Source organism: Ochlerotatus camptorhynchus, unplaced genomic scaffold (assembly GCF_037179485.1).
Source record: "Ochlerotatus camptorhynchus isolate MF236.1 unplaced genomic scaffold, CSIRO-AGI_Acam_v1.1 ptg000007l, whole genome shotgun sequence".
Taxonomy (NCBI): Eukaryota; Metazoa; Arthropoda; class Insecta; order Diptera; family Culicidae; genus Ochlerotatus; species Ochlerotatus camptorhynchus.
In genome coordinates, this window is record NW_027040499.1 from 3056560 (window position 1) to 3071527 (window position 14968).

Genomic DNA, 14968 nt, shown 5'->3' on the forward strand with positions numbered 1-14968 from the left:
AACGAAGGAATTCGGTGTTTCTCAATATATGGCGGATCGGACCAAAACATTACAGGAGGACAAGGGGATAATGACGACACCAGGAAGAAAGCTGAGCAGGGCGTCTCTAGCAGAAGAAACTTTATCACTCGTGCGTGATTTCTATACCAGTGACGAAATAAACCGAGCCTGTCCAGGAAAACACGACTATGTTATTACAAAAAATGTTGATGGTAAGGTTTATATACAACGAAGATTAGTAATGTGTAATTTGCAAGAAGTTTATGCCATTTTCAAGGATCAATATCCCGCAACTAAAATAGGGTTTTCAATGTTTGCAAGTAACCGCCCTAAGCATTGCATTCTGGCAGGAACGAGTGGCACACATACTATGTGTGTGTGTGTGTGTGTTTACCACCAAAATGTTAAATTAATTTTTTAAACTCTTCAAGATAGAAAGTCACTTCCAGCTGATGTGAAATCATACCATGACTTGTTTTTTTTAAATTATTTGCATCAACCCCACAGAACAGTGTTGGTTAAAAATGTGTGTCCAGGTATACAAAATTTGACTTCAGAAATGGTCGATGGAAATGTACTTACTTACTACTTCTTCGCTTTTTAAGCTTATTGCATATCTCATATTAGCTTATTGCGTGCTCTCAACTTAGTGTTCTATAGATGCACTTCCACAGTTATTAATTGAGAGCTTTCGATGCCTGCTACCATTTTTGCATTAGTATAATTGTGTGGCAAGTCCAATCATACTCTATGCCCAGGGAGTCGAGAAATTTTCCAACCCGAAAAATTCCTAGACTGGACCGGAAATCGAACCCAGCCACCTCCAGCATGGTATTGCTTTGTAGCTGCGCCTTTACCGACTGAGCTAAGGGAGGCCCAATGGAAATGTGGAATCCTTAAAATTTAAACAATGGCGTCAAGCTGACCGTTGTATCATGGATTTAGTGGAGTGGGAAACTCAAGAGTTTATAGACATGTTTTTGGAAAAGTTATCCGATTTATCACCACATAATTTCATAGCTGAACAACAAGGTAAATACTTGAAATATGTTAAAAGTAACTTGAAAGTAACGGAATGTATAATAATATGTGATTTTTCTGAAAACTTTTCATTTGTTGTACAAGACGCTGTACAAGGATTTCATTGGGCAAACGCACAGTGTGTCCTGGTTAATTGTGTAAATTTCATCAAGAGTAAGATACCCAGCCTTAAGAAAATTCACTTTTTCTCAGATGGATCAGGCAGTCAGTACAAAAATAAGATGACAGCTTTTAATGTGTGCCATTTGAAAAAGGATTTTGGTATAGATGCGGAGTGGAACTTTTTCGCCACATGCCACGGTAAAGGTCCATATGATGCTTTGGGAGGAGTCTTGAAACGAAATGCTGCTAAAGCAAGTTTGCAGGGGCATCTCATTACAACTGCTAAAGAGCTTTATACATGGGCAATTTCTAAAATCGATTCAAAAATGCACTATGGCTTTTTTCAGACGCAGATCATAATGCGATGGAAAGAAAACGTAAAACTCGTTATAATCGTGTCAAACAAATTTCCGGAACATAGTCATATCATAGTTTTAGGCCAGAAAATGAAAATTAAATTATTGTGAAACGATTCTCGTTCTCAGAAAAAGAACATTCTGTGAAACGTTGAAAGTATCTTTAAGCATGTTTTATGTCTATAAAAAAAATGAATTTTATTTCAAACCAGCCATGTGTATAGTTGGAAACCATAAGATTGTCCTATCAAAGCATTGATTCTAGTCCAATTATGGACTAGATATGGAGTTCCAAACAGTCCGTGAAAGATGTACTACCCAAATTTAATATAAATATATTCTATTTGAATTCCTATGCTATGAATCACTGTAGTAATTTATTATTTACACATAACGCAAAAGCAATCAATAAATTTGATTCAAGTTTCTATAAATGTCATGGTAGTCTAGGATCAGAAATTGAAATAAGTAAGTAATGTAACCATTAGACTGATGCAAAATTTGACTTTTTCGCTCCACAGTGCTTAAATGGTTTCAAATCGGGTCGTGATTAGCCTCCAAAAGTTACAACTCATTTGGTTAGAAACAGACTTCGCACAAACCATTTGAAGTTAACATGTAAATTACTATGGGAAATCTCAACTTTTTGTTCATTGCCTTCTAGTCTTTTTCCATATTGAGCTGCAAAACAGCTCGATAGCTATTCTTATAGAAAATTTTCTCAGCTGCAACTTTGCTGAAGATAGTTTCTATGTATAATGAGACAGGAAATAGTTATTAATTATTTAAGAGATTGGTAAACTTATGACATGATCAAGCAGCTGCTCTGTAGGCAACACTGTATTTTGCAGTGTGACATAGTAGCCATAATTTGTGTGTCCTATTCAACACTCCAGAAACACCAATGTTGCCTGCTGAGCAGTTGATTGAACATGATCATAAGACATCAGTGCATTGAACCATTAATAACTTTCGATTCTTGCATTTAATCAAAAAGTGGTCTTCAGCAAAGTTGTAGTTAGGAAAATTTCCTACAAGTAAAATTGAAAGCTTTTGAAGCAGACCGATATGGTGAATTATTAATAGACATGAACAAAAATCTTGGTTTTACCATAGTAATTCCCATACAAACTTCAAATAGTTTGTGCCATCTCAGTTTCTCACCAAATGGGTTTAAATTTTGAGAGGTTAGTCAGGATCCGATTTGGAATCGTTTAAGTATTGTGGAGCGAAAATTTCAAAATTTGCATCACTCTAGTAACCATGTTACATTCGATATGTATCAATGGAGACGCAGGGTAATCTAGTCGTATTGGAGTAATTAGCGAAATTTCTAAACATGATAATTTCAAAAAATCGTAACTCAAAATCGAAGACAAATACATCGCTGATTTTTTGATATGGTGTGTAGAAAAGCCTAAATTCAAAAAAAATAATATAAAAACGTGTTACGCTGATTGTCTACAAACCATGAAAACCAAAAAAAAAAACAAATACAATCAAAGTTCTTCTATACAAAATTCCAATTTAAAAAAAAATATATTTTTTTCTGAAAAGTATTTTTAATAACCTTTCATTTGATATTTTGATCATTCAAATCAGTTCAATGGTTCAAAAGTTATGATTTAAAAAAAATGCAATTTTTGGAAAAAAAAATAGAAAAAAAATCGATTTTTTGGACCACCCTAACCGGGAGATGGTCACCCTAATGAAAAAAAAAAAAAAAATAAGGGTCTAATATTTTTCGATCAGGAACAAAACTGCCAATTATTACGAAATTCTGTCTGTCTGTCTGTCTGTCTGTCTGTCTGTCTGTCTGTCTGTCTGTCTGTCTGTCTGTCTGTCTGTCTGTCTGTCTGTCTGTCTGTCTGTCTGTCTGTCTGTGATGGGGCAGGGAAAGGTTCTTATGATGGTTTGAGACCCCTCCCTCCTCTGTAAAGAGTCCCATACAAATGAAACAGAAACTAATAAAGCAAATGGAACCAAATCTGGCATGTGGAGGTCATAGGGGGTGGCCCCTTAGATAAAGGGGAGCGGGCTACGTACAATATAGCATGCTTTTTTTAATTGGCGCATAAACTCAAGCTAATATTGAATCCCGAGCAAGGCCGGGCACTCTCAGCTAGTATATCATATATATCGATCAGAAATATGGCTACGCATCGATAACAATGCTTCAGAATGTTGATTTTCAACAAGAAAGTATTGAAAAACTGGTAAATGTCCAGCATTGTCCAAAAGCGTCGAATTAACTAACAAATCCACCAATTACCTACATGCATATGCTGCTTCCCCAGCACAGTCGTCAGAGAGTAGTAAGTAGACGAAACAAGCCGAAGTGGCATTCGCCTCCGATCTTCGGGCGCGTGCGAATAGGGAGGATGGAATTGCGTAATATTTTGCACACTCATCGCCATATTCAGAACCAAACGCAAATTCTTCGAGATAACCACCATCCGTCGTCTGGCTTGTCGTGGCGGTGTCTGACGTATTTCCGGTCTTATTTACGAGGTGTGCTGAAGGTGATCCTGAAAAATGAGATCCGTGATGCTGTCACCTACACTAAACACGCCAAGCGTAAGCGGCCATGGATGTCATCTACGTTTTGAAGTGACAGAGACGCACTCTGTTTGGTTTCGGAGGTTAAATCATCACCAACTTGGCAACTTCAGGGCCACCAAGCTTACTAAAATAAAGAGTAGGAATAAAATTCATCTGCCTGTTTGTCCATATTCAGAACCAACGACCACATCAAATGCTCATGTAATCAAACTGGAAGCAGAGGTACACATTATTTTGATCAAGCTTGATCAACTTTGAATCGAAAACGGCCAGATATTTTCGATGGAAGAAGCAACAATCTAGCATCTAATTCGACGAAGACGGCAGGAAACATTTGTGGAGCCGAGTTATTTACGAAAGAGAGTGTCGATGAAGAGAATCGATCAATATAGATAGGACCTATTGAAAAGTGACACGAGATTTGTTTTCCGTACTGAGCTCCAATGCTACCGACGCCAGGGAGGGAGCTCCCACACCTGGACCCTACCAATCGACCCATTAACTCAACCGGGGACCAGAGATTTTATGTCCTAGAACATGCCGGTGGCGCCGACTTAGATTGGACCCAGGCCTGCTGGAGTGAGAGGTAATCACGCTAACCACCGGCGCCGATATCTTTCACGGCCAATGAGAACGACCCAAATTTGAGTTTAGTTATCTTAGAAATAAGATATAAATTGCAGGAACTCAGCGATGAATAAATTTGCCTCATGTTTCCCAGGTTTTTCCAGGATTTTAAAGGGAAAAATTCCCGAATTTGAGAAAAATAAAGATTGGATTCACTCAGTCTATTGGTACTACTCCGAGACTGAAAATTTTTTTTCGTCTATTTCCACATTTTCAGGCAGATTTTTTAGAGTTGGTTGGAAATGCTAACATGAAGCTTTAGTGTGATGATTTATTAGCTAGAGAATGATCTTTAGAAGAGGGTAGGTGGATAGTTCCGTTAGAGTACGGCAGTATGAAAATTGAATAGAAGTTGAAAATGGGCGAAGGGCCATTAATGCGTCAGTTTTTCAAGATAGACGCACATTTTTGCCTAACCCGTACGATGTACGCGGGGACTTGAAGTATGTCTCCAAGTCCACAGGCAAAAATGTGCGTCCCTCTTTTTGCTCATAAACTGACTGCGGCTGTGGAATAGTTCTAGCGACGTTTTCATCACTACCCAAAGCCCCACGTTGCGAGAGCATTTCCAGTCGATGGTGTGTTATAATGCAGTTCTTCTTTACCCAACTATTGTGTTGTTCCTCTCGTCATGACCAACGTGATCATCTCAGAGAGAAAGCAGTAGGGTGATTGTTGCGTGCTGTACCATCATCAGCATTGTTGACGGCTACTCCCGCCGAAAAACTGACGCATTAATGGCCCTTCGCTCATTTTCAACTTCTATTCAATTTTCATACTGCCGTACTCTAACGGAACTATCCACCTACCCTCTTCTAAAGATCATTCTCTAGCTAATAAATCATCACACTAAAGCTTCATGTTAGCATTTCCAACCAACTCTGAAAATCGTTAACTTCGCGTATGAAGTAACATAAAAAACACTTTGAGATTTTTTAGGTTTTGAACAGGAAACCATGAGACAAATTTACTCATCGCTGAGTTCCTGCACTTTTGGCGATTATGAGTGAACTAAACTCAAATTTGGGTCGTTCTCATTCGCGGTGTACGCAAAAGGAAAAGAGCCAGTGTCGCTACTTGACAGCAAACTACTCATAATGGGAGGAGTCTTTGTAGCTTTTATACCACTTGGTTGCACATCATTCTGCTTTAATCTGAAAAGATCTAAACGAGCGCTGCTGTATGGCATTAGCTCATGTTCGCTTCGGACGGCGTGGTGAACAGCAATAGCAGCAGTAGGAAGGTGGTAGCTAGTCCACTCCTTCACACCTAACAAGCAACAATTGACTGGTCGTGGCAAAGGAGGAAGAGGTCTGGTAAAGGAGGCGCCAAGCGCCATCGCAAAGTTCTTCGAGTTAACCGCCATCGGTCGTCTGGCTCGCCGTGGTGGTCAGCGGTGCCAGATTGATTTTAAGCTTATCGGTATCAATGGTTTTTAAATATCGGTATTTATCGGTATTTCTGAAGGCAATAAACAAACAAAAAACATTTGGACAAGTAAAGGTCTTCCAGGAAAGATTGAAAACATTTCCGGAGAATGTTTGATTTAGCATTTGAAAGAGATCGAAAAAACTGCAAGAAAATTAAACAAGAAGCTATTCTGGGGGAAGTTTGAAGAAAGGGCTATGACAAATCGGAAATGTCGAGAAACTCTAGGAAAAATCGGATGACACATCCAAAGGAAGCTAGAAAAGTTTAGGAAATCTGAAGAAAATTCCAGGAGAAGGCATTTCCAGGGGAATCTAGAAGAAGCTTGGAAAAACATTTCAATAGAATTCGGTTAAATCCTCCGGAAGAAGCCTGGGGAAACTTCGAGAGGAGTACGACAGCAACTAATGGGAGAATTTGATAGATATTTCTGATCGATTGAAGATAAATTTATTGAAATCGATCCAGGGGCAGCTGAGCTATTAATGTTCAAAATCTTTCATAATTTTGTTTCATGTCCTATTTTCGGTTTTCACAAAGTGTACCCCAGTATAGAAATTAAAGACGTAGTTCTACGTTAAAAAAAAATTGGGTTAATTTTTTAACGTAGGACTATGTCTAAGATTTCTATATGGGGGTATACTTTGTGAAAACCAAAAATAGAACATGTAACAAAATTATGAAAGATTTTGAACGTTAATAACTCAGCTGCCCCTGGACCAATTTCAATAATTTTATCACCAATCGATCAGAAATATGTCTACGCATCGATAACAAAAGAAAAGCATAGATAAGAAGCATGTAGTGAACAAGGATCATAAATTCGCCGAAAAAGTGTTAAGCCACGTTCTGCTAAAGGCTAAGATTTACCAATTTGTTGAAAGAAGAAGTTTAACGAGAAACACTAAAAATGGGAGGAGCTATAGTTGGGTGAACACTGATATTCTAGTGGCCGTTTCTATACAACGAATAATTTAGTGTAGAAAGGCACAGCAGATGAAGTGTATGATAAAATACCCAAAATGAGTGGGGCATGATTTTCTAGCTTTCCAAAAATGATTATTTTTCATGTCCGATTGACAAGTGACAAAAACGTAAAAAGAGGAGGCACTTCAGCTGCTTTCGACCATACAGTAGCTGACCGAAGCTCCTCCCATTTGGTGGTGTCATTAGCATCTAGTGTTTCGTTCGATGTCCAGTGCCGTATTATTTATTGAATCGCATTCGGGTACTTGGTTACAAACTGTTTATTACCTTCAGCGTGCCGCTCATTTCTATTCACCTGCCACATCTGAACCAGTTGAATCGCTGATTGAAGTTACACAAACGGCCCTTTTCAGGGCCACCAATTTATCTTCAGGAGATAGAATGATAGGACAGAACTACTCAGAGTTGGTTCAATGGACCGATTTACCTCAAAATATGATCGATGGTTCAGAAATTCGAAGCTAGAAACCACCTGTTTATAATGACAATACTTACTGACATTGTCTGCAAATGTGACCGCAAAAGGACAAATATTTTCTACGGCGACCACAAAAAAAGCAGCAGTGTAAGCTGATGCTGATCGTCATGGAATTTGGATAGATGAAAGAGCTGCAGAAGCAATCGAAGAATGAGAACTGGGTTTGTTTTGCTCTTGTTCGTTACTGTACATCTATGCACCATAAGTACTCACGTGAAGAATGACGAATAATGACGAATAAAAGTACAATTAAATTGAGGAAAGCTTTCGCGTGCAGTGGTCTATAGGTTCCAATGGAAAGTCACCATGGAACTCGCCGTTGACGTTAACCATTTTCATTTCAGCCTGCTACAGTTAAAAAAACAACATTTTTTTTATATAAGACCACGTAGTCCTACGTCACCATTGCGTACAACCCCAAAGGGCTGTCCTTTGTAGTTTTTTTTTAACTTTGTAAGGCCGCCATTTAAAATAAAATATTTTGTTTTAATCCATCGATCGCCACCTAAATTGACTTGTGAATTGTTAATGCAAACCCTTTTGAAATGTTTGATTTCTGATAATTTCTGCTCGTGCCAACGTCTTTTTAAAAAAGCCTCCTCCTGTGAGCGGCATCCCGGTGAACAAACACCAGGAAACATAATATTTCCAATCATCTAGCAACAAAATTCCAAAACTGCACCAAGCTTCGGTCGAAATCGGTGCAACCACAATAACAACTGGTGCGTGCAAAATACATTTCGGTAAAAAGAAAAGTTTTCTCATTTACACCTGACTGGCGATGGTAAAATGCGATGGTATTTCATAGTATGAACTAGAGAGGGTCTAGTATAAGAGAGAGGCGGACTGGCTGGTTTTGAGCCAAATGAACTGTCAGATCCAGAGCCAATCGAGCAGCGCCTATCTTGATTTCATTGGCAGTGTTGCTAGAAACCGCCGAATCATAGGTTTCCAAGGCAGTTTGTTTTGAGTCTGCTTCTCTCTTATACTACACCCGCTCTAGTATGAACCTGACTAAGGACTATTAGGTACTGGTGGGTAACTACAACTACGAACCGGATCACTGAAACGTTCTAGTCGAGCACTGCGTTCTGTCCTGTATCGTACGTGCCACCAATGGAATGGTGCCACAGACAAATAGATGCCACACTGTGAGTGATGTGAATTTGCTACGTAAACAATCTGTCGTTGGCCAAAGTTTCGTGACCCTATTATTTTACTCGTAAAATATCGTCGGTTTGTCTATGAGTGCAGCACTATATTGCAAGGATATGAATGCAATAGTTCCTGTTTTGATTGCCAACACGAGCCCACGTTTGACGCTGAGGCAACAATACTCTGTATATAGAAAACGGATATTGAAGCGATGAAGTTTTCTGGGCATTCAGGGGTGAATAATGGTGTAACCGGAATTTATCACGACACTTCTTCCCCGGGGTGGTAAGCAAATGGAACGTTTCGAATCGCTTTGTGGCCTCGTGCAAACATTTTAAAATAATTCGGAAAATCACTTTAGTAGAAACTCGTTTAGTCTGTGGCTTAGGTCCCCATAACGCAATACCATTTAATCAACGGAATTCAATACGAATCAGTTCCTAACCGACAGGCAAAAGAGACAAATCTATGCTATTTTTAGGAAACTTTCCCATGCCCCGACGAAATCGAATTAGACTGAAAACGAGTCACGGCAAACATTGTTGCTTGCCGGTTTCTCTACGGTTTCGGGAGACTGACACACCTACCAAGTTTAGAACGGTGAATAGACTATAATAAAGTTGCTCAGTTTAGCACCGAGGGCCAGGGCCGAGCGAGTCAATCGGGTGGAAATTGTCGGGTTTATTATTTGAAAATCGATAAAGGTTAGGGTTTCTTCCTCACCCTTTATAAATGATAAGGATGGGAGGACATGCGCTCCGATCCGGGGGGACTAATTTATTGGAACAAGTTTAACCCCGAAACAATTTGTTCCAGCAGTTGGCAGCCACTACCTCCGTCGCACTAAGGACCGATATTTAATTGTGTGATAATATCGAGAGGCTATAGCCATAGGAAGCAAAGTTTGTGGAACGCTGAACACTGATACTCACTCGAGTCGAGCAACCGCTGGGTTCGTTGGTATTCCTTTTCCGATTCCCGTTTGTGCTCCATGGCTTTGTGCGTTTCGATGAAGGCCAACCGCTGACCTCGGTCGGTGAGATACTTGGTGTACATTCCGGCAAAATTGATGGCCAGGTAGAGCAGTGAGTTGGCAATCATCTGACGGACGATGCAGGTTGTGTCCTGGTTATTTTGGAAGGGGTTGAAATAAATTCAATTCAATAGATTAGTTTGGATTTATTATTTCAAGCAATGCTGCCAATTGAAACACACTTACCGTCTCGTGTAGAAACTTGTTGATCGTCGTAACGATCAGATGGCAAATGGCTGACATTGAACCGGCAATCATGCACCACTTCAACGGCAGTGGCAGCATGGCGTATGGCACAAAGATGATGAACAGGACATACCAGATGAGGTACTCCCGTTCGGCAAAGCCCAACCCTTCGCCGATGAAGCCTTGCAGGTTCAACAGCAGCCACGTGCAGACGGCAGCCCAATGGAGATAGTTGTTGGCAAACAACCGCCAACTGCCCAGCACACAGATCAAAAAGTTAGAGATGACACAGCACACCGACCAGGTGATTTCGTGAGGTTTGATGGACTGCAAGAGCAAGTTGGAAAGCATAAACTTACTAATTGGCAAACTAATTTGAATGCATATATATAAATTCTCCTGTCGGAAGCATTTACCTGCGGATGGTTGAATCCGATCCAGACAGACGCCAGCACAATCTTGAGCACCAGATCCACCACATTGACGAGGATGAGCGACTTTTGCCGTTGCCGGTGGGAGTAGGTCAGATAGGATCGCTCGAGGGACGGTGCCCGAAAAGAGTTGGTCATCGAGGGACACAGAATGCCCTTGATAACGTTGCCCCGCTTGAAGGCCGAATACGTATTGCTGCTGAGGGGTGGGAGTGTGTTGCTATTGCCGACGTTTCCACCACCACCTTCACCACCATTTCCACATTCATCACCTCCTCCGCCGGGTGGGGGACCACATTTTCCGTTGCTATCATCGGTCGTGACTGGTGTGGTTGCACCGTTCGTCGCCGGTTTCTGCTGGTGGCTCTCTACTGGGGATGGTGATACTGAGAAAATAAAAACAACATTGCGGAAATTAGTGTCACTGTTGGTAGTTGCTCGGCGGAGAGAAAGAAGGTGCTGTAATATTGATGTAGTTGGCACCAATTTAATTAGACCCTTTCGCGCTTAGCGCTTTCCGGGTGGGTACACAAGAATGCACTCATTGGCGTAAATTGGCCTGTGTGCGATGATGAAATATTGCGTTTTAATTAATGACCTGCTGTGTAGTCGATTTACAGTCACTGGATTGGCGAATTAATGCAATTAAACACAACAATAGCGAGGTTAACCCTCTGGAGTAGCGGTTCTCAAACTTTTGCCGATTGCGACCCACTTTTAGACGTTCCATAAGCTCGCGACCCACCAATATTAACACAGATTTTTTAAAACCAAAATTACGTTTCAACTTTTTTTTTTTTTTTCCTTTGGTTTGTTTTTTTTCGTCGATCTTGTTTTCCGTGCTGAGCACCAATGCTACCGACGTGCCAGGAAGGCAGCTCCTACACCTGAAACCCACCTATCGACCCATCAACTCATGAACCGGGGACCAACGGCTTTACTTCCCATCCGAAGGAAGGCGTGATCAGAGATGTTATGCCTCAGAACATCCCGGCGGCGCCGACTGGGATTGAACCCAGGCCTTCTGGGGTGAGAGGTAATCACGCTTACCACTACACCACCGGCGCCGTTAGTACCTTTCAACTTAAATGATCTGAAAACATTAGGTATCAAAACGCCGAAGTAATAAGTATATAGAAACGAACGTTAAAACGATGAAAGGGTAAAAATTACTCCGGGCCCACTTGCAGCATCAAGCCTCGTAGTCTGCGAAGGGTCCGCAGGTCGCCTTCTACTTGGTCGATCCACCTTGCCCGCTGCGCGCCTCTTCTTCTTGTTCCTGTTGGGTCGCTTTCTAGAACCAGTTTCACTGGGTCGTCGTGTGGCATTCTTACGACGTGCCCAGCCCACCGTAGTCGCCCAATTTTTACAATGTGGACGTTGGATGGTTCTCCCAGCAGCTGGTGTAATTCGTGGTTCATTCGCCTCCTCTACGTTCCGTCATCCATCTATACTCCACCGTAGATGGTACGCAACACCTTCCGTTCGAAAACACCAGGGGCGCGTTGATCCTCCACGAGCAGAGTCCAGTTCTCGTGGCCGTAGAGGACCACCGGTCTAACTAACTGTCTGGTAGACAGTCAACTTCGTGCGGCGGCGAATTTTTTTCGACCGAAGCGTCCTCCGGAGTCCAAAGTAGGCACGATCTGCTGCCATAATGCGTCTTTGAATTTCTCTGCTGGTATCATTTTCGGCGCTCACCAGTGAGCCCAAACACACCTCGATTTCGTCACCGTCAATCTGTACTCGGGGTGGAGGGCTAACATTGTCTTCCCTAGAACCTCCTTCAGTCTGATGTAAGTTTGCACCACCGTCTCAAAGTTCCGTGCCATGATGTCGATGTCATCGGCGAAGCCAAGGAGCTGGATGGACTCCCAATGCGATGTTGAATAGCAGACACGAAAGTCCATCACCTTTCCGTAACCCCCTTCGAGATTCAAAGGGAGTCGAGCGTGTACCGATTCTCGAACAAGGCACATCACTCGATATATCGTCGACTTGACCAATCGCGTCAGTTTATCCGGAAATTCGTACTCGTGCCTAATCTGCCATAGTTGATCTCGATCGATTTTGTCGTATGAACAAATGATGTGTGAGCACGTTGTATTCGCGGCATTTCTGCAGAAACTGTCGAATCGCGAATCCCGCCTGGTATTGCCCGACGAACTCTCTTGCAAATGGTGACAGGCGGCGGCATAGAGTTTGGGAGAGTACCTTGTAGGTGGCGCTTAGCTGTGTGATCGCGCGGTAGTTGCATCAATCCAACTTGACGCCCTGTTTGTAGATTGGGCATACGAAACCTTCCTTTTCGGTAATATCTCCTCCTTCCAAATGTTAGCAATTAACCATCAGTCATTCTCTGCTTGATCGTCAAGCAGTTCAGTTCGGTGTTAGCTCACTCTCTCGAGTTGTTTGAAAAGTTCGTGGCGATAGTGTTCGCGCTCTCTCTTTCGCGGTTTGTCGTGCGTGTGTGTGTGCCCCGTAATGGAGAAGCATCGGTCGTGAAGTCCGGCGAAGGTCCAGAACCCCGGTGAAGGAAGCTCCGGTGTGCCTACCTCGAACAGGTTTGCTGTTCTCCCCATGGATAGGAATATCCAGCCAGCTGTGTTGGAAAAACGCAGCAAGAAGAGGAAGAAGAATCGAGGCCAGTCCGATGGCACGATTGGTCGAGACGATGCCTCTGCGACGAACGGAGATTTCGGTGACGCTGCCGATAAAGAAAATGCTGCCGACATGAGCGCGGCAAGAGTGAAGCTACCTCCGCTGGTAGTAAAAAATGCCCATCTCAACGAACTCATCGCGGATCTGGCATCGCTGGGCGTCAAAGCCGAATTCAAACTGGGCAGAGTCGGCTCCAAGGTGGTACTCCGTACCAAAGCGGAGTATGACTTGGTCCTCGCCCACCTGAGCACTTCCAAGGTGGAATTCTTCACCCACGACATCCCCGGTGAAAAACCGTTCAAGGTCGTCATCAGGGGCCTACCAAATTTCGACCCGAAGTTTATCGAACATCAAATCAGGGAGCGGTACAGTATCGAATGACAAGAAGAGACGAGAATGTGAAGGCGTATCCGGATAGCCTTTTCCTGGTACACTTCCAGAAGGGAACGGTGACGCTCAACACACTGAAAGCCATCCGGTCCATCAATTCCATCATCGTTCGCTGGGAGTCATACCGTGGCAGCCATCGCGATGTGACTCAGTGCCAGCGGTGTTTGAACTTCGGACACGGTACTCGCAACTGCAACATTAAGCCACGCTGCTGAAAATTGCGCTCAAGACCATGCCACCTCCGAATGTGCTGCGGATGAAGCTGTGGCGTCCAAATGCGCCAACTGTGGTGGTGCTCTCCAAGGATCCAACAAGCAGTGCCCTAAACGCGAGGATTTCAAGCGCATCCGAAATCAAGCGTCCACCAACAATCAACCAGCACGAAGGAAGGATAAGGCCTCGGCTTTCAGGACGGAGGAGTTTCCGCCTCTTCATGGACAAGCGAATCTAAGGGTGCGATCCGCGCCCCCTCAAGAAACGTCTGGATCTTCTGCTGGACAAAGCTCTCCATCCCCCTGGATTCTGGAGGCAACCAACAGCTCAAACAAATAATCCCGATCTGTTCTCAGCAGATGAACTTATGGAGATTTTTATCAACATGACCGGTGCTCTACGTAAGTGCTGCAATAAGCCCGAACAGATCCAAGTGCTCGGTAAGTTCATCATCCAATATGGTGTCTAAACCGCTAACCATCGCTACCTGGAACGCTTGCTCTGTAATAGCTAAACAGATTGAGCTTGCCGACGGTCATCGTCAGAAAGGGAATCAAGTTTTGCACTCTGCCCCAAATCCGCACTTCTATCATCGAGGCCATTAGTGTGGAGGTGGAATCACCAACTGGAAACGTCCAGTTTATCGCAGTTTACTGCCCACGTCAGTGTACCACAAGCAACGGCCTAGGTATCCAATTCAAGAACGACCTGACCGCCATCACTCGTACTAGCTCCCGATTCATCGTTGGGGGCGAACTAAACGCCCGCCACGAAGCTTGGCGGAACTACCAGAGGAACCGGAACGGATGTCTATTGTTCGACCACGCACAACATGGACTGTACACTGTGCAATTTCCGGACGAACCAACTTTCATCTCTCCGACGGGAAATCCCTCCACCCTGGACTTCTTCCTGTCAAACATCGGACTATCCAAGCCGGAGGCGCACAACGATCTCAGCTCCGACCACCAACCGGTGGTGACTGAAGTCGGTGTCAACGTGGTTCCTGCTAGAAGCTGCCTGCGTAAAGACTACCACCATGTCAACTGGGTGCAGTAAGGTCGAATGGTGGACAGCAACATCGATGAAAATCCACTGCTCGACACCGTAGATGACATCGACCGGGCGTTGGAAGGACTCCAACGGGCCATATCCGAGGCTGACGAGACATGCGTTCGACAAGTTCCTGTGAGGGGTAAGTTTGTTGCTATTGATTGCCACACCCAATTATTGGTTCGATTGAGAAATGTGCGCAGATGCCAGTTTCAGAGTACTGGAGACCTGGGCAAAAAACGTGAAATGGCCGATCTGAACAGGC

At 43.2% G+C, this 14968-nt stretch overlaps 1 protein-coding gene across 3 annotated transcripts in view; it reads right to left on the bottom strand.

The window, feature by feature from the left end:
• Nucleotides 1-14968, bottom strand: part of Adcy8 (adenylyl cyclase 78C) — a 339012-nt gene that overhangs the window by 48854 nt on the left and 275190 nt on the right. For all 3 annotated transcript variants that reach the window (XR_010517431.1, XM_065217276.1, XM_065217289.1), the window contains exons 4-6: nt 10372-10772; nt 9956-10282; nt 9669-9861 (exon numbers count right to left, since the gene is read on the bottom strand). Coding sequence is in view for 2 of the 3 variants with exons in the window: in XM_065217276.1 (XP_065073348.1) it covers nt 9669-9861; nt 9956-10282; nt 10372-10772 (921 nt within the window). In the remaining variant the exon portion in view is untranslated. The remainder of the gene's footprint in view (nt 1-9668; nt 9862-9955; nt 10283-10371; nt 10773-14968) is intronic.